The 21419-nt window shown below is 35.2% G+C and overlaps 1 protein-coding gene across 6 annotated transcripts in view; it reads left to right on the forward strand.

Moving 5' to 3' along the window:
* CCDC7 (coiled-coil domain containing 7) overlaps positions 1 to 21419 on the forward strand; it is a 329121-nt gene that overhangs the window by 100494 nt on the left and 207208 nt on the right. For all 6 annotated transcript variants that reach the window (XM_027775623.1, XM_006158284.3, XM_027775622.1 and 3 more), the window contains exons 14-17: positions 1588 to 1642; positions 4866 to 4931; positions 6848 to 7069; positions 19414 to 19451. In XM_027775623.1, the coding sequence (XP_027631424.1) occupies positions 1588 to 1642; positions 4866 to 4931; positions 6848 to 7069; positions 19414 to 19451 (381 nt within the window). The remainder of the gene's footprint in view (positions 1 to 1587; positions 1643 to 4865; positions 4932 to 6847; positions 7070 to 19413; positions 19452 to 21419) is intronic.

The raw sequence follows: 21419 nt of genomic DNA on the forward strand, positions 1-21419 counted from the left end.
ACACATACCTGGCATGAGTTTAAGCCACTGGGTCCGGGACTTGAACCATGGTCAACTACATGGGAGTCCAGTGACATAGCCATTATGCTAACTGCTGGTCCCTACAATATTTCTTAATTGTACTTATTTTTTATTAAATTTTCTAGGAGATATTTTTACTACAAGGCATGTGCACTTACCAGAGACACAGAGACTGAGAGACAGAAAACAAGAAATCACCCCCCTAGGGGATGGCCACACTGCAGTTCCTTCTCCATTTTCCTCTTGGGATTTTGGGCATGTACACACATGCCTGGTATGAGTTGTAAGCTGCTGGGCCCAGGACTCAAACTGGGGTTGACTATATGGGAGTCTAGCGATGTAATCATTATGACAATTGGTCCCAATTGTACTTAGTTTTTTAATAAAAACATTTGTCTAATTTTCATGTATGTGTGTTATGATTAAGTGACTTTATTAACTAATTGAATATGTTCTTTAGTATTATGAAATAATTATTGCATTTTGAATTTGCTTGTCAAACCCTAATATAAAAGGACGTAGTTAAAAAATGCTATAAATTCAGTCTTTATAGAGTTCCACAATTCTGAGAAGAAATTCATTGGACAAATGGCTTTGATCTTTCACTTGAAGCAAAAATTATTAGAGAAGAAAAAAATACTCATTTCCTCTGAAAATCTAAGTCTTTCCACATTTTAACTATACCAATTAGAAATTAGCTTGAAAAATGTTATTAGTTTGCTTATCATTTAACTTGTGTGGACTTTTATGACTTTTAAAATGTGAATTAAAGGGACCAACAGTTAGCATAATGGCTATGTCACTGGACTCCCATGTAGTCGACCATGGTTCGAGTCCTGGACTTGGTGGCTTAAATTCATGCTGGGTGTGTGTGCGTGCATGCCCAAGATCCCAAGAGGAGAATGTAGGAGAAGGGATTGTGGCATGGGTGGTGAATTTGCTTGTCAAACCCTAATATAAAAGGACGTAGTTAAAAAATGCTATAAATTCAGTCTTTATAGAGTTCCACAATTCTGAGAAGAAATTCATTGGACAAATGGCTTTGATCTTTCACTTGAAGCAAAAATTATTAGAGAAGAAAAAAATACTCATTTCCTCTGAAAATCTAAGTCTTTCCACATTTTAACTATACCAATTAGAAATTAGCTTGAAAAATGTTATTAGTTTGCTTATCATTTAACTTGTGTGGACTTTTATGACTTTTAAAATGTGAATTAAAGGGACCAACAGTTAGCATAATGGCTATGTCACTGGACTCCCATGTAGTCGACCATGGTTCGAGTCCTGGACTTGGTGGCTTAAATTCATGCTGGGTGTGTGTGCGTGCATGCCCAAGATCCCAAGAGGAGAATGTAGGAGAAGGGATTGTGGCATGGGTGGGGGGTGATTTCTTGCTTTCTGTGACTCTGTCTCTCTCTGTCTTTCTGGCAAGCGTACGCACCCTATAGCAAAAACCTGTCAAAAAAAAGGGGGGGGGGGCGATTAAAAACAAAGTCATCGCTTTAAAATAGTTTAAAGTCTTCCTCAAGAAAACGAAGCAGTGATACATTTTAAATTTAATTACAGGAAGATGTCTGCAGCCAAACTGCTTAAAATGCAGGAAGATTTGCTTCAAGCACAGGTAACACATTCTCTCTATGCATCTTTGACTAATAAATGATATTATTGATAATTTTATCTTTGATAATTAGTATGCTTAAATAGCATTAGGAAGTATGTACAGATAGGTATATATAAATTTGTCCTTAGAGATGTCTTTTATGTCAGTTGACTTCTCTCAGAAAGTTTCAGAAAGCAATTTGGTTAATCCATATTTATAGTTAAGATTATGAAAATTACCAGTTTACTCAGCTATAGGAAATATCACAGGGGAAATATTATAATATTGGGAGTCAGAACAGGGACTTAGTAGTTATGAGACCTGGGTTAAGCCCTTTTAACTTATCTGAATGTTTTATTTTCCATCACCATAATAGGAAAAACAATCGGACTCCATCTATCTGAAAAAGGTATAAGAGTTGTAAGGACCAAATGTGAAAAAATTCTTCAGTAATTGTAAACTATATAGTTTACATATGAAGGAATATAAGTAATCTGTCCTTTCATTTGGCTTTAGAACACATTTTTTTCTTGTGCTACAAGTTAATTTCTTAATACTCATCATAACATCAAACCAACCATTTTACTGAGTGATTGGTGTTAAGTGTCCCACAAGTACATATGCATCTGAATGAGTCAAGAACTAGACAACATAAATTTGGGGAAACAATGAGAGTGGTGCTTAAGATACTGAAGATGTATAATTTTATGGTTTTAGTTTTCTATTGCTGAGTAAGAAGTTACTATAAATTTAACAGCTTAAAACAACTTATCTTATAGTTTCAGTGGGTATGGAGTCTGAGCATGGCTCAGCTGTGTTCTGTGTTCAAGGTCTCACCAGGCTACAATCAAGGTGATGGCTAGGCCCTATTCCATTCTGTAACTTGCTAGTTATTTTCTACGTGGGGATTCATATCCCGAGTGGATATGACAAACTTATTCTTTGTATTGTAGAACAAAGTGCTCTTCTTCTACAGGCACTATGAAGTTTCCTGCCAGTGGCCTTTCCCACAGGCAGTGCAGTTTGCTTCTTCTATAAAGCCATCCAAGAATGTGGTCTGCTAAGACAGTCTTATATAATGTCACTTCATCCTGGGAGTGATATCCTGTCACTCTTACTAGACAATATAACCTAATAAATGTGGCAGGCCAACTGCAGTGGTTTGGGAAATTTTTAATCATTATTTTTCAATTAACTTTTGTACCTTCCTTTCTCTTTTCCTAGTGAACTAAAATTACATGTTAGATATCTGATGTTCAACATGTTCCTTAATATTTGTTAATTTTAAAAAAAACTTTGTTTTTTGTATTTATAGTGGATACTTTCTTTTAAAAAATATGTATGTATGTATGTATTTATATTTACTTGCCCAGAGGGACACACACACACACACACACACACACACACACACAGAGAGAGAGAGAGAGAGAGAGAAAGTGAAAAAGCAAGCTTCCAGGTTCGGGACTCAATCCATGGTCAGCCATGTTGTTTTTTGTATTTATAGTGGATACTTTCTTTTAAAAAATATGTATGTATGTATGTATTTATATTTACGCCCAGAGGGACACACACACACACACACACACACACACACACACACAGAGAGAGAGAGAGAGAGAGAGAAAGTGAAAAAGCAAGCTTCCAGGTTCGGGACTCAATCCATGGTCAGCCATGTGAGAGTACAGTGCCTTAACTACTATGCCACCAGCTGGCTCCAAGATTGGATATTTTCTATTGGTATATCCTCAAGTGATTTGACTAATTCTGAATTATATCCTAGATTTTTGTGAGTATTGTATGTTGAACTTACAGAGTCTGTTATATTCTGATCATTGGTATCTTTCCCCCCTTTAATGTGTAATCAACATAATTGGATTCAAAGAGAAAAATTTGTATGAAGATAGCAGCTCAAGTTGCACTTCAATTTGTTTTTTTGTTTTTAGTTTTCACTAAGCTGTTCAGACTTTTCTACACATATGTGGTTTGGGGGTCAGGAAGAGCTTTGGAAGGTTGTATAAAAAGAATGTGGGACTCCCTGTCTCTGTCTTTTCTGTGTGACTTCTCCCTCACTTTTCCAGTGATTGTTGTCTTGCATCTGTCTTATGGTATGTAGGTTATAAAAACTCAGATTTTCTATCAGTTATTAGGTGCTTCAGATGGCTCAGATAAGGTTTGTCCTCAAACCAAATGCCATAAAAATGAGAATCTTACCTAGAACTTTTCACTTCTTCCAACTGTCACTTTTCCTCAAGAATTTACCTACTCTGGATTGTTCCCAGTGTTGGTATTTGTACTTTGTCCAGAATTTCTAGTTGTTATGTCAGGATTTGTCCAGTGGAAGTTTGCTGTGCCGTATTAGAAGCAGAACTGGAAATTTTAGATATGGTTCTCAAACTATCTTCCATATGGTGGAGAATGTCTGAGACTTTTTAATGGTAACAGAATCCACTCATTCTCACACTGTCAGAATTGTACTTATTTATTAATTTATTTAGGGAGATTTTTGCTATAGGACATGTATGCTCACCAGGGAGACAGAGAGAGAAAAAATGAGAAATCACCCCCCCACCAGGGCATATGGCCATTCTGCAATTCCTTCTCCATTCCGTCTTGGGATTGTTGGCATGTACACGCACATGCTGGTATGTTTCAGGAATATCAGATCTGGAACTCGAACTTTGATCAGCTACGTGGGAGTCTAGAGCTTTAACCACTATGCCACCTGCTGGCCATCAGAATTACATTTATTTTACGTTAAGAGTAGAGATGCTTCTTTTAATAAAATTTGAAATGTTTCTGTTTAAATATTTCAGATCTAGAGAAAAGGAGAAATGGAATATTTAGTTCCATGTAGTTGTAATTTTCCAGAGTCATGGTCAATTTGCCTGTGGAAAGTCGGTAGAAAGCTGTAACTTCAGGTGTTATACAGCATTATGCTGTAAAAGTGTGCATTTAAAAGCATATGTTCAGGGGCCAGCAGTTGGCATGGTGGTTAAGGCTTTGGATTCCCACATGGCTGACCATGGTTTGAGTCCTGGACCTGGCCAGCTTGCTTTCTTACTTTCCCTTTCTCTCTTCCTCTTTTTCTGGTCAAATTTAAAAAGAATAATAATAAATAAAATAATTATTTTTAAGTCAGTATATATTCAAATCATCTTCTTGGTTATGTATGATTTTTAAAAATTGATAATGGTAAAATAATTTAAAAATACAAAATGAATACTTTTTTAAAAAAACTTTCTAGAAAACAGCACGTACTCTGGAAACTGAAAACAAAATTCTTCAGGAACAACTGAAAAAAGCTTTACAGGTAAAAAATATCATGTTTCTTTAAAATTGTTAGCAAGTAAAGATTGTGTCCATAAAGAACTTTTTTAATTATATAATCTTGACTTTGTAAACGAATTGGTCTATATATGTGTCTTCAAAAAGTTCATGGAAAATACATATTTTGAAAAAAACTATGCACCAAAATAAATTCTTACTTTAATTCCATTTTTCTAGACTTTTGGAAGCCTTTTTATACTTGTGCAAAGTATCTCCACACTTTTTTCTTGTTTAGGATAAACTTTTTGAAATGTACTTGTTGAATGAAAAGAATATACATCTTTTTGAGACTTTTGCTGTGTATTTCCTTCCAGAAAAGTATCAATTCATACTGATAGAAGTTTGTAAAACATTGCTCATTTTATCACACATGCACAAATTTTAGATATTACTATTCCTTAAATTTTTATCAAAATGGTAGGTAAAAAAATCTGTTCTGCCATTATTATGATTGCTATTATTTAAGTATTTGCCATAGGGCACATGAACTTGCTGGAGAAAATTGAGAAATTATCCTTCAGGGGGATGGCCACACCACAATCCCTTCTCCTCCATTCTCCTTTTGGGATTGTGGGTACACACACACACAAGCCAGGTGTGATTTTCAAGTCACTAGGTCTGGGACTTGAACCATGGTCAGCCATGTAGTAATCCAGTGTCTTAACCACTACACAACCTCGTGTCTTCCTATCTCACAGTTATTTTGAATTGCACTTATTTGACAACTAGTGAGGCTGAATATATTTATATGCATTATTGGTCATGTATGTTGCTGGAAACATGACTTGTCTATTTGTGTCCCTTGTGCTTTATCTATTTTGGGGAGATGCTATTCATATTTCTTATAGGCATGTATAACATATTTTTAATTTTTTAAATATATTTTTAAGTTTTAAAGTTTGCCACAAGGTACATGTGCTTGCTGGAGAGAGACAAAGAAGAAGGGAATGTGAGAAATCCCTCCCCACCTCTTGTCAGGGATGGTCATACTGCTACCCTCCTCATTCTCCTCTTGGAATGTTGGGCATGCATACCACCCACATGTCTGGCATATTGTTCAAGCTACTGAGTTTGGAATTCAAATTGTGCAGTCAGTCATGTGGGATCCAGGTGCCTTCACCACCACCCGAGTGGCTTGCCCTAATATATTTTTTTAATAACAAAAATTTTGAAACAACTTAAATGTCCACTGATAAGGAATTTACTAAATAAGTTGTAGTATATTATTAAATGTACTTCTGTTACTTATTCTGATTTAAATGTGTATTCATTGTCATCGAAACCTATGTATGACTTCACTTAGTGAAAAGAGCGTATAAGTACATAGCATGATCAAATCTAGATAAAAATTTTAAAATATACATATACACTAGGTATACTTGGAAATAATTAGAACACATATCAAAATGTTAATAGTACTTTTTCTCTATGTGATTTTTTTGGTACATTTATATATTCTTTAATGTAAATTACTTGTTTTTTAATAAAAATTATAAAAAGTGACAATTTCAGAAAATTTTTATTCTAGGAAAAATGAATGATTAATTTTGACTTTGTAAATTCTTTGATTTTATGGATATTAGTTATCTTAGTTATAAAATGCCCCTTTTATTAATTTATATTTTTTCTGTATAATAGAGCCTATAAAACAATAAGAGCCAAGAGAAACTCCTGGTTACAGAAATAGCTGTCAAAAGTGGAAAAGGTTTCTTTACACCTAATTTTAACTGTGGAACAGTTAAATAATTGATTATATCAATGGCTCAGCTTAGCTTCCTCCAAACAGTAAAAATAAAAGTTGAGGAGTAATATTGGCATAAATATATACAGATTTCTGAAGAGGGCAGGAAAATGTCACAGAAAACAGTATTGATAAACTGGTCTATTTTTTAAAAACAGGAAGCTGAAAGAACTAAGCATCAACTTGACGGTTTCCTAAATCAAGGGAAGGAGTTACCTATCAGTGAGGGGAAGACTAAACCGTTAATGGATATTGATATTAGTAAAACAAAAGTTAAAGAAGAGTCCAAAAATAAATCATTGGACAGAGAAACAAGAAGATCATTAGTTTCAGATTCAGGTGGCCAAAAGACAAATAATAGTACCCAAGAACATCCAAAGGTAAGGAAACAACAAAAATTAAAGACATTATGTACAATATGAAATTTATCTTTTATATTAATACTTACTTTATTTTTATATATTATTGTTTGGTTTTTATTATGATTTCTTATACATATATATTGATGTATATCTTTTGTTGGTTATAGTGTAGTTCTTCAATGCATGCATACAGTGTGTATTAATGAATCAAGGATATACACATAGTAATCTTTAATATTGAACATTGCATTATATTGTACACATTTGGTAATGATTTTCTTCTGCCCTTTTTTAAGAGTATATATCAAATTGTCCATATTTTTTAATCTGCTGTGGTACATGATGTCATAACTTTTAAATGCATTTGTTCATTAAAATTTTTTTCTCCCAGCTCCTTCTCCCTCACCATGCAGTTTCAGTTATCTACCATTATTTTCTTTCAAAAGAAAATATGCTTTTGAGACCTTCACTTTCCACCATAGAGTATGGACATTCAGTATATGGTAAGCAGGGACAGATAGTATTTGAATTGCATAGTCTAGCTTATTTCATTTAGTATTGTATCTTATGAGTTTGTTTACTTTGTCTCAAATGACAGGATTTGTTCTTCATGGCTGAGTGGTATTCCACTATGTAAATGTGCCACATTTTCCTAATCCATTTATTAATTTTGGGGCACTTAGGCTCATTCAATGACTTAGCTCCTGTGAATAATGTTGCAGTACACTTGTATGTTCAATATTCTCTTCAACTGAGTGATTTCCTATCTTTTGGGTAGATACGCAAATAAGAGGCACTACTGAGTCACACTGTAGTTTCATTTTTAGATTTTAAGATACCAGCGGGGGCCTAAGGCCTCCTGACCTTTATTTTCAGGTTCTAGGCAAGGTTAATGTTGTGTACTGGTGTTCCATCTGTAGAGGGTGTAGGGTTCCTGGATATGACATCAACTACTTCCTTCAGGGTGATTGCATGAGTTCTCAGAGACAATATAGGGAATGAGATTCTTCTCTAGGGGAGTCAAGTGAAGATGCCAGCTGTAAAAATGTCCTCAGTCTTGATTGTTGTTACCCATAAAAGGAATATAAGTTTTAGTTGAGAAATTGTGACTCAGCGGTGGCTAGTTGTTTAATGAGCCATTTGTGTATAGTCCTTGTAGATATAGGAAGTTATCCACTTCAGTGCTTGACTCTCTCCACAGTCATGCATGCCTCAGTAGGTGGTTGCTCTTTTATATGATGAAGCTTTGGCAGGATCTGCCTGTGTCTGCTGGTGCAGTTTGGGCATTGGTCAGTGAGGAGGGAGCTGCATGTCTGTCCACTTAGTGGGGGATTAGGGAGTGGGACTAGAATTTGTTTATCTGTGGTGGCTGGTGGGAGGTGCCCCGTGCTGTCTGCCATTGCAATTCTGGTGTTGTGTTGGAGCTGTGTGTGTGTGTGTGTGTGTGTACCTGCCTGTGCACAAGGAAGTGAAGTGAGAGCTGCCTACTCTGGCTTGTGAGACAAGAGGTCCCTGGGGCTGGAAAATAGATGGGGTGATGGCCTTGTCACTTACCCCTCTCTTCCATTTGCACTCAGAATTCAGGGATGTTCAGAGAAGCTGCCTGTACATATTATTTCAAAAATTCTCCGTGCCTCGTTTTTGTTTGTTTGAACATTTGCCTTTCACTTACTGGAAATGTCAATTCACTAGTATCTTGAATGCCAAACTATAAATTAAACATGTACTGATATTGAGTGATTATTAAGCCATCCAAGGTTTAAGAACCAGAAGAAAATGAAGTTTTAAAGATTTAAGGATATTTTGCTATAAATTAATAAAGTTAAATATAAGTGAAAATTGTACAGAAAACACTCTTAAAATAATTTATTTTTGTTTCTGTTGTACAATGGATTCAGAAATTCTTTCTTGAATTTTGTCCAGATTTATTAATGATTTTATACCTTATAAGAGAATAACAATAGATGAAAGAGCAGCTGTATTTATGAGAAATGAAAGAGTTCAGTAAATAAACAAAGTTGTCTAGAGTACAATTATACATGTTCTTGTTTTACCAGTGGCTCTTGTCAAGTACCTCAGGTCTTTAGTGGTGTTTTACATATTTTAGTGTTTTCCTTACTGTTTTCAGACTGAGAATACTAGAAATAGCACAGCAAAATGAAAGAAAAAAGATAAAGTAATAAGGAGGGTGAAACTAAACTAGAGACCCAGTCCTTTACATTTTGAGAGGCCAAGACTGTTATAGAGTTCTTCCATCCTTCCTTTCTTCTCTTTCTCCTTCTCCTTTTTGACTTCTTTCTCCTCTTCTTTCTTCTTTTTCTCTTCTTCCTTTTACTTTCTTTTCTTTTTCTTCTTTTAGGCAGGGCCTCCCTCTGTGACAATCCTGCTGCTTGAGATTCTCAAATAGCTGGTACTAAGGTGCTTTACCAGTATGCCATGTATTCTCGTTGGGCCAGGAGTCAAACCCAGAAGAACTTCCATGCATGTTGCTTCAGCCTACAGAGCAGCAGTGCCTTACCAACATGTGCCACTGTAGTTGAATCCTTATTTTCTCTTTCTCTCTCTCTCTCTCTTTTTTTTTTTTTTTTTGTATTATTTGTATAGTGAACTACCTCAACTTCTTCCTGGAGAGATAAATAATGAGAATATTGCTCTGACAAAGAAATATTGTTGAGGGGCCAGCAGATTACACAGTGGTTACATTATTGGACTCCTGCATGGCCAACCATGGTTTAAGTCCTGGACGCAGTGGCTTGAAAGTCATGCTGGGCACATGTGCATGCATGCCCAAGATCCCAGGAAGAGAATGGAGGAGAAAAGATTGCAGCGTGGCCATTCTCCCTGGGGGTGATTTGTCACTTTCCCTCTCATTTGTCCCTATCTCTCCTTTTGTCAACTGCACATGACCAATGTCAAAAACTTCTAAAAAGAAAAAAAAAAGAAAAGAAATACTGTTGAAATAATTAGGTCAGTAATCAGTGGAGTAAGGTACATCAAGTTGAACACAAAAGAAAATATAGAAACGTAGGATCATCTGTCAACCACTTTAAGAGAAAAATGAGGGGACACCAGGTGGCATGGTAGTTAAGGCACTGGAACCCCATATGGCTGACCAAGGTTCAAATTATGGACTTGGCTGCTTGAAAATCACACCAGGTGCATGTATGTGTGTGCCCAAAATCCCAAGAGGAGATTGGAGGAGGAGTGATTGTAGCCTGGCTATCTCCTTCAAAGGGAGTATTTCTCACTTTACCTCTCTCTGTCTCTCTCTGGTGAGTCCATGCACCCTATGACAAAACCTGAGAGGGGTGGGGAAACAAAGAACAAGGGAAGCACAATTTAGAATATGCTAGTTATGCTAGTCATTTTATATCCATACATATTTGCCAGTCATTTACATAATACAAGATGCTCCAAAGCTTAAAAATTGCATGAACTTTGCAACTTCAAAGTTAATAATGTTGAATTAGATATCAAATCCAGGGCTTCTCGGCTCCAAAATTGTGTTTAGAGATATCTTCTTTGTTGGTCAATATGACTACATTTGAACTCTCACTTTATTAATAACTTTTGTGTTTTATATTTCCCAGTATATTTTTTCTGAATCCAAAGTAAAAGTTGTCATATATGACAGGTGAAATATAGAAAAAGTTAGATTAAATGGTAAGATGAACCTGAACAAAAAGAATTAAGTTCATTCCATATGTTGCTTTCACATCGGAAAGTCATTCTAATTTTTACTGGTTATATATATATATATAAAACAATCAAACAAAAGATTAATGCACATATGTCTTCCTGTGTACTCAGCTTAATACTCATTAATTAAACATCTACTAAATGCTAGGTTCTTTGCATAGAGATGTCATTTAATCGGATTGACCTGTTCTGGCAATAGTGAAACAGAAGGCATTCGTGGAGATTTTGATAGAATGAACATTGTATTATACTCACTGTGTCCATGTTCTTAATCTTACAGTAGCTCTTCAATGTGTTGTAATCTTTCTCAACCACTGTATTTATACTATTTTTACAAAAATCACAACAAAGTCACTTGACGTTCATCTGATAGGTACTTCATAGTTTTATCTCACTTGTTTACTTGGAGCACTTTTTTTAAAAGAGATTTTTGCTATAGGGTGTGTGCACTTCCTGGAGAGACAGAGAAAGACAGAAATGAGAAATCACCCCTCAGAGGGAGATTTTGCGTATGTGTGTGTGCCCAGTGTGAGTTTCAAGTCACTGGGTTTGGGATGTATACCATGGTCAGCCATGTGGGAGTCCATTAACATAACCATTATGCCATCTGCTGGTCCCTCTCTTAGAGCATTTGATAATATTTGACCATGCATTCACTTTTTAAAAATATAGTCTATAGTTTGTTTTACTTTATTTAAAAAAAAAAATCTGCTAAAAGATGTATACACTCACGAGGGAGAGACAGAGAGAGATGAAGAGGGTGAAATCACTTCCCTACAATAGGACGTGGTCATGCCACAATTCTTTTTTCTTCTTTTCTTCATCCTGCCGGAATTTGGGGCATATATGAATACACACTGGGAGTGTTTTTCAGACCACTGGCATGTGGACTCAAACTGCACTTGACTATGTGGTATCTGACTTCTCTTAATCTCTAGATTACAGAGCTAGTACTATAGTTTGTTTTAGGGACAGCATAATTAGCTGATTTTTCTTCTTTCTTGATTGAGTGATTGTACTCCTTTGGCTTCCTCCTGTTCTTCCATCCTTTCACTGTTGGTACTTCTCTGGGTTTTGTCCTGGCTTTTCATTTTGTTCCACATATTCTTTCTGAGTATGCTTATATAACTTCATCGCTTCTGTGCCACATAAATAGCTCATCTCTTACCCAGATGTTGCCTAGTTTTCAGACCTGTTATCCATCAACACGCTGAATTTGTCTACTTAAATTGGCTATGAACACCTAGAATGTGTTGTGTCCCTGGGTGTATTATTTGCTTTCTTCTCAGACTTGCTCCATCTCCCATTATTCACAATTTCGTGACATCATTATTTACCTCACTGATAAAACTAGAAACTTGAGGTCATGGCTGTCTCTCCTGTTCACGTGTCTTAATCCAATTGTTAGTCATAAAATTATGTCCATTTTTTTTCAGTCTCATTGATAATTCCCTTAGTCAAGTCATCACTGGGACTTTAATTAATCTCTCTCTTCCTCCAGAATTAACAGTCTTCAATCTAGTCTCTCTGTTGAACCCTAGTCATCTTTTAAATATCAATATCTATTCATGTTACCTTCTTACCTAAAATTTCCCATTGCTCTTTGTTGAAGTGCAAATTCCAAATTATAGTTTATTTATTTAATTTAATTTTTTATTCCCTTAATTTTTAGGTTTTTGCCATAGGGAGTATGTGAGATAGGGACAGTTAGAAATTACCCCCCAGGGAGATGGCAATTCCACAATCCCTTCTCTATTCTGGTCTCAGGAAGTCAAAATCTTTCTTGAAAGTATTGAAAGCAGACTAGATCAGACAGAAAATTGAATCTCAAGTGTAGAAGATAAAATCACTGGCCTAGAAAAATCCACCACAAAGATTGAGAAAACTGTCCCCCTAAAATGAAAATAATATATGAGAAATACTAGATACCATCAAACGTCCAAACATCTGGATAATTGGTATCCCTGAAGGTGAATAGACTCATAAGGACATTGATAATCTATTCCATGAAATCTTGCAAGAAAACTTTCCAAATCTAAAGAGGCACTCAAAGATCCAGTCTCGAGAAATACAAAGGACCCCAAATAGAATCAACCCAAGATCTTCTCCAAGACACATTATAGCAAGATTGATCAAAACCACAGTCAAAGACAAAATACTCAGATTGGTAAGAGGGAAATGGCAAGTTACCTACAAAAGGATATCCTATCAGGCTAACAACAGATCTCTCATTGGAAACAATGTGAGGAAAGAATGAGAAAATATATTCAAAGTGTTAAGGGAAAAGCAATTTCAACCAAGAATACTGTACCCGGCAAGATTATCCTTCATATGGGAAGAAAGGACAAGAACATTCTCAGAAAGAATTTACCAACAGCACACCAGATCTCCAACAAATTCTCAAGGGAGTGCTATACTAGGAATATTAAATACAGACACACAGAAATAAGAGTTCAAAAACTAAGAAAATGCCCAACCTAATTGTAGGAACAAGTCTGGAGTTGAATATTATATCCCAAAACTTAATCGGGAAGACTGAACCACAACAGAAGATAGATGAAGTACATGAGACTGACCTGGTGAAATAGCATTTTATGACTTTTGGCTAAAACATTTCTGATTTTCTTCTAGGCTTTGTTTTCTAGTTTTAAGGATTTTTTTTGTCCTGTCTTGAGCTGTCAATGGGTTCATGTACTTACTATTGGAATAGAATCTTAACCTGTTTCCTGGCTTTAAGTTTTTTTTTTTTTTCTTTCCTTTTTTTGGAGAGGTTTTTGCTATAGGGCACATGGCTATGTTGCTGAACTCCCATGTAGTTGACTGTGGTTTTAGTCCTGGACCTGGTGGCTTAAATTCACGCCGGACACGTGTACGTGTGTGCCCAAGATCCTGAGAGGAGACTGGAGGAGGAAGGGATTGAGGCGTGGCCATCCCCCCGAGGGGTGATTTCTCGCTTTCTGTCTCTCTGTCTCTCTCTGTCTTTCTGGCAAGCCCACGTGCCTCTCCAAAAAAAAAAAAGTTCATGGAAATACATGTAATGGGAAAACTATGTATGAATTTCAAAACTTTTTGTACCAAAATAAATTCATACTTTAATTGTAAAGAAATAAAATAAAATAAATGAATAAATAAAATTAAATAAAAATTCCAATATCAATTGTGTTTTTACGTGAAATAATATTAAATATGCCATTTCCATAGGAAATTGTCTATGGAAAAAATACCCCAGTTTTTATAAAGCCTTTTATCCATGGCAAAAGAAACAAAAAGGTTGTCAAATTTTTACAAGTAATAATAGTGGCAATTTTTAGAAGACTAAAAAACAAAAACCAAAGGAAAGGATTTATTACTAGCATGAATACCACGAGGCAAGGATCACTGGGAACCATTTTAGAGGCTTCTGACTACTTCCTACTAGATTGTTATGAGAATGTAAAAACTCCTGAATTAAATGCTAAATTAAGCAATTTAGGTTTTAGTTTTCAGAAAGGAAAAAACACACTGGAAATTTTTGAGTAAAAGAGTAACACATTAAATCTATGTTTTTGGTTTTATGAGGATGAATTTTTGAAAACAAAGATAATCTTAACATAGTGAAAGGAGAATTTTTTTTTTTTGAGAGAGAGATTTTTGCTATAGACTGCATGCTGGAGAGAGAGAGAGAGAGAGAGAGAGAGAGAGACAGACAGACAGAAAGTGGAAAGTCATCCTCTAGGGAGAATGGTCACTCTGCAATCCCTTCTCTGTTCTCCTCTTGGGATTTTGGGCATGCATGCACATGGGTCTGGCGAGAGTTTCAAGCTGCCAGGTCTGATATTCAAACCACTGTCAGAAACAGGAGTCCAGTACCTTAACCACTATGCCACCTGCTGGCCCCAAGATCTTTTTTTTTGTTTGTTTGTTTGTTTTTAGTAATTGTGCATTAGTGAGTCAAATGAATTCTTCCATTTTATTGATCCCATAATTAAATCATTTAATAAATATTGTTACTATCATCTTATTTTATGTATAGATGTATGTATGTATATTGATGCTATTTCTTTCCTGGCATTATAGCGCCATTGATAGGCTATGGAACTGTGATATTGTTAATATTGAGAGCATGCTTTCTCATTGGAAGTGGTAAACTCCTAATGTTCATGGGTCTTGGATTCACAGGGAAGCCAACTTATTTCCCTGTGCCATTGAGAATTAAAATATAAAATCTAAAAGAAGGGAAAATCTTTTTAAATTCTACTACTGAACACTAGATTATATTACACAAATGTTCATAGGCATCTTAATGGCATGTTGGAAGAAGTAATTTATTTTTGGTTTTGTACCTATTTTTAAGGTTCAATAATAGTTTTTTAAAAAGTTAGAGCATTAGGCAATAACTATTAATACAGGCATACCTTGGAGATAAGTTTGATTACAGATCATTGCAATAAAGCAAATCACACAAACTTTTTGCTTTTTTAGTGCATATAATGGTTATGTTTACATTATACCATTGTCTTTTAAGTGTGTAATAGTATCACGTCTAAAATGTACATATTTCAATTTAAAAATGCTCTTTTTTTTTTTTTTTTTTTAAGAGAGGTTTTTTGGCTATAGGGCGCATGTACTTCCAGGAAGACAGAGAGACAGAGAGACAGAAAGTGAGAAATCACCCCCCGGCGGGGGGATGGCCACACTGCAGTCCCTTCTCCTCCATTTCCCTCTTGGGATCTTGGGAACACACTCCTGATGTGAGTTTAAGCTGCCTGGGAACTTGGACCTCGGTCAACTACGTGAGAGTCCCATGACATAAACATTACACCATCTACTGGTCCCTTAAAAATACTTTCTAGAAACTGAATGACTAGAGGATTCAGAAAGAGAAAATAGTTATAGATACCAGATACAGTGTGGGAAGAGGGTGGGAGAAAGAGGAGAGTCTGAGGATAGACATTAAGGAAAAAAATAGAGGCAAGACATTTATAAGCCAAAGAAATGGGTTATTATCTGTTAATGATAACATGTATTTTATCCCCAACTGGACTGGTGAGAAATGTATTGATGTTGGAACACTCATTTTACAAGCTAAGTGACATGTGATTGACTGTATAAAAGAAATTGAAATAAAATAAAATTTAAAAAATTAAGCGCAAAATAATACTTTCTTGCCAAAACGTGTTAGCAAACATCGGAGCCCTTATCAAGTCATCTTTTTGCTGGTGTTGGGGCCTGCTTTGATGTTAATGGCTGCTGACTGATAAGGCTGGTGGTTGCTGAAGGTTGAGAAGGAGGGAGGAAGTTCTTATGCTAAGATAAAAATGATGTTCGCTGCATAGATTACTTCTTTATTCCACTAAAGGCTTCTCTGTATTATATGATGCTGTTTGATAACATTGCATTCAAGGACTTCCTTCAAAATTAGAGTCAATCCTCTCAAATCCTGATGGTACAGTATCAGCTAAGTGTACATAATATTCTTAACATCTCTGTCATTTCAACAATGTTCACAATATCTTCACCAGAAATAGATTACATATTAAGAAACCACTGTCTGCTTATTCTAAAGTACCAAGTCTTCACCTGTTTAAGTTGGATCAGTAGGTGGCAGCAATTCACTCACATCTTCAGGCCCCACTTTCAATTCTAGTTGTCTTGCTTTTTCTACCACATCTGCAGTTGTTTCCTCCACTAAAGTCTTGAACTTCTCAAAGTTATCCATAAGATTGGAATCAACTTCTACCAAACTCTTTTAATGTTAACATTTTGACCTCCTCCCGTAAATTCTTTTCAGAAGGTTTTCAGTTGACTTATCCCTGCTCACATTGACTTTGCCAGAGAATCTCTATGTATGGCAGCTATAACCTTATGTAATATATTTCTTGGATAATAAGAGTTTAAAGTGAAAATGACTTCTTCATTTGTGAGGTACAGAATGGTTGTGTTAGCAGGCACAAAAGCAACACAAATCTCCTTCTACATTTCCATCAGAGCTACTGGATGACTACATGCATTGACAGTGAATGGAAGTGTTTCGAAAGGAATGAATTTTCTGTTTTTGTTTTTGAATAGTAGGTCTCAGTGGGTTTTAAATATTTGGTAGGTAAGCTATGCCGTAAATATTGACAGGTGCGCTGTCATGCACATCTACTTGTTTCATTTACAGAAAACAGGCAGAGTAGATGTAGCATAATTTTTAAAGACCTGAGGATTTTTATAGTGACAAATGAACATTGGCTTCGACTTCAAGTCTCAAGCTGCGTTGTTGCTAACAAAAGTCGGCCTGTCCTTTGAAACCTTGAATTCAGACATTTGTTTCTCTTTTCTATCTATGAAAGTCCTTGATGGCATCTTCCTTCACAATAAGGTTGTTTCATTTACATTGAAAAGCTGTTATTTAATGTAGCCACCATCATTATCTTAACTAGCTCTTCTGGATAACTTGCTGCGGTTTCTACAGAGCACTTGCCACTTTACCTTATGCTTGGATATCGTGCAGCTGGCTTCTTTCCTCATACCTTATGAACCAATCTCGAATAGCTAGCTCTGACTTTGGTTCTGCAATTCTCTCACTTATTTCGGCCTTCACAAAATTTAAGAGAATTGAGGTCATGTTATGGATTAGACATTGGCTTAAGGGAATGTTGTGGCTGGTTTTATCTTCTATACAGACCTCTAGAACTTTCTCTCTCACCAGACAAAGCTGCTTCACATTTTTGTCATTCATGTATGTTCACTGGAGGAGCACTTTTAATTTCCTTCCATTTTCCTTTTCATTTATAACTTCGTTAACTGTTTGGCACTAGAGTTCTACCTTTGGTTTACCTTGCTTTTTGACATGGTTCCCTCACTAAACATGATCATTTCTAGTTTGTGTTTAAAATAAGAGATGTATGACTCTTGTTCCTATTGTCACTTAACACTTAGAGGCCATTGTAGGGTTATTAGTTGGCCTAATTCCAGTATTGCTGTGTTTCATGGAATAGGGAACAGAGAATGGGGAATGACCATTTGGGAGGGTAGTTGGAATACACGTAATATTTTAAATTAAGTTTGTTGTCTTACATGGGCATGGTGTGTGGCTTCCCAAAATAATTACAATAGTGACATCCAAAATTACTGATCAGATATCATTAAACATATATGATAGCAATGTAAAAGTTTGAAATATTGTGAAAATTACTGAATGTGACAGAGACACAAAGTCAGCCTATGTGGATGGAAAAATGACACCAATAGATTTGTTCCAAATAAAAGTTGCCACAAACCAGGAATTTGTAATATCTGCAAAGTATAATAAAGTGAGCACAAGAAAATGAGGTGTACGTTTATTTTTGTCAGGAACTATATGTAAATTTCTATAAACCCTTAATTAAGGAAGGATGATACTACTTTATAAGACTATTGTGAGGGCTAAATGAGATATGGTTTACGAAGCTTTCGTATATTGTGAAGCCCTATGTAAATGTTATGTTGGATTGTGATTCAGTTCTTTCCTAGTTGCCTGCACAGAATGGATGAAAATCCTTGCTGGTGTATTAGTTTGATATATGAGCTAACTCTTGTGACACAGATAAGCACAAAAGGTGTAATTACTCAGAAACTGTAGAGACTTATTTCCTCACGTTATAGTCCCAGGAAACTCAAAATATGAGTTTGTGGTAGGGAGTTCTTCTCTACAAGGTATTCAAGTGTTCTGCATATGAAGATTTTACTGTTTACACTTGGCTTTCTGTGTCACCCTGGCCATAGGCATTAAGCTCTCAGAATTGAATATGGGGAGAAATAGGGATAATTTTCATTGACTAGGCTGAAGCGTTGCACATTATTTTCTCTGACATTCTACTTACCACATTTAACGGTAAGCCTAACTTAGAAATGTAGACTAGCAATGTGCCTAAGAAGAAAAAATTTGTTTGGTAAACATTGAGAGGTATTTGCTGTGAGTGCACAAAGATGAAGCCAGTTACTTTTTTACATCCAGGAAACCAAGTTAGGTGAAATTTAGGTTTGGACTAAAACCTAGAATCAACATTTATGCTATAGGAAAGTATCTGTATTAATACACTTGAAAAAATTATAAATTGCAAAAAATGTACTATTAGCTATATTATGTATTACATTAGCATTACAAACCCTTCAAAAAGAACATTTTAAGTTATTAGATAATTATGTAATAAATAAGTTTATAATAATTTAGTTTGGCCAAAATATAAAATCCTCTTTACTCTTATTTAGAAATATAATTTCGGATCTTATTCATCTTCCATAATGTCTCTCCCAATGCCAAAATATGGTAATTTATTTGCTTTTTATGGTACCTTAATCTTACAATTGTCATATTATAAGTAAAATTTGAGGATTAGCCCATGGAGAGCAAAATCCTACATGGCCAACCCTGTGGTTTGAATCCTGGATACAAGAGCTTGAAAAACATGCCAGACACATGTGCATGCATGTCCAACATCCTAAAAGAGTAGAGTAATGGAGGAGACGGGATTATGGTATGGCCATGTCCACTGAGGAATGCTTTCCCCCTCGCTCTTATCTGTCTGTCTCTCTCTGGTGAGTACACACACCCTGTGGCATATTAAGAAACCATTTAAATATATTTTTCTACCTGATTGAATGTAAAAATGTTATATGGATCTTGAGTATATTTAAATTTAATATTATCTCTATTACAGATCCCATTGGTCAAAAATGGAAGACCAATTGAAGAAAGGTAAAATCTTTTTTCAATTTATCTTTTTAAAATCTTTGTTAGTTCACATATTTAGGTGATGAAAATAGTCATTGTAAATTCAGTATCATAACTTTTTTATATATATCTTTGCCTACTTAATTATACTTTTATTTTTGAAATTAATTTGAACAAAGTTTGAAACTTTGTATGTCAAATATTATAGAGTTTGAGTGTAGTCAAAAGTCAAACATTTTAAATGAATTAAATTAAGGACCAGGTGTAATATACAAACACACTCTTCCCCCCTTATTTTAAATTTAGCTACCATCATTGAGTTGTATAATCTTGATACATAAACAACACTCTTAAATTATTTTTGCCTTTTATTTTTTTCTCAGTTACTACACATACACACACACACACACACACACACACACACACACAAAGGGGTCTTCAAAAAGTTTATATAAAATTTATATTAGGAAAAACTATGCATGAATTTAATTTTTCCCCAAAATAAACTCATACTTTGATCCCATTTTCCATGAACTTTTGAAGTCCCCTTTTTGTGTGTATGTGTATACATATCCATATGTGTATATATATACACATGCATGCATATTATTAATTGAGTTTATTCATCCAATTAAATTTTGTAGCTTTCACTACTGAATCTGTTTGTTTAGTGTATTATTATTGATTCACAAACCTATTTCATCAAGAAACAGTCATCCTGAGCCAGTTTTGATAGCAGGGCTCCAAATTCTGTCAGTCAGTTACATGAATTGTTGGCAATTCAAATTAAAACGGCAGGAGACATTTTCTTATTTCTAATTACACAGAGCTGAATTTGTAAAATTGTGGTTTTGATTACCATGCATTACAAATTGTAATATTTCTAGATTATAGACGTAGATGAATTAACAAGAATTAAATGATAAAGATAATGATTTAAAGCCAGAAGTTTTGAAAAGATCCATTTTTAACATCCATAGTCTATCTATATTTTTAGGGTATATGTTTTTAAAATCTTAAGAGAAAATTAGACATTGGTTTATTTACTTGTTGCTTTGCAAACTTATTGGTACGTTTCCTGTCATTTATTCTTTTACACTTTAAATATATATGGTCTTTTACATTTTAAATATTATTAATATTTGAGAAGATACAAGATAAAGTTAATAATTATCTTCAACTTTCATGGAAACGTTATCCTCTTATTAACTGTGTAGAATATGAAGAAATAAAGCATGACACTCTTATAGTCATGCTCAGTTGTCATAGAGCATGTCATAGAATTATAGTTCTTCTGTGAAAACATGATGAGGCGCAGGCTTTGAATGTGTTGGAAAGCAGTAATTTATGACCCTGAAGAGCACAAAGTGGTGACTTTTGATGTAAATGGTTTTAATATTGAATACTTAGTTGCTGTGGGTGAATTTGTTAGACTCTTTATACACTTGATGTTCTCTGGAGAAACACTGGCTTAGGAAATGTGTTTTAAAGAGAATCTCTAGTTTCTATGAAGGCACAATAAGAATCTCAGATGCTTTCCATGGGCCTCTGGAAAAATCCTGAAGAGGGGTTATGATATTGTTCCTGTGAGTTATTAGCCCTGGCAGCACCCTTCTATTTTGCAGAGTCACAATTGAGAGTTAAAATGGAAAGTGGTAGGATGGCAGAAGGGTTTGATAAGAAACAACAGACTGAGGATGATAGGGAACGTAGGATATCGAGATCAGAAAACAATTACAGGATGAATATCAAATAATTGCTCTTCAATGGCTTTTTTTTTTCAGGCCAGTCTTACGGCCTAGTGGTTAAGGGAGCCAGATCTATGTCCGGCTACATTGTTTGAATCCTAGCCTACTACACAGTTTGAATCTTGGCCAAGGAGCTTGAAAAACTTACTGGGTGCATGTATGTGCATGCTCAAAATCTTAACAGGAGGGAGAAATGGAGGAGAAGGGATTGTGGAGTAATCATGCCTTACAGGGGGTGTGCATT

Source organism: Tupaia chinensis, unplaced genomic scaffold, assembly GCF_000334495.1.
Source record: "Tupaia chinensis unplaced genomic scaffold, TupChi_1.0 Scaffold000578_2, whole genome shotgun sequence".
In the NCBI taxonomy this organism is placed as follows: Eukaryota; Metazoa; Chordata; class Mammalia; order Scandentia; family Tupaiidae; genus Tupaia; species Tupaia belangeri.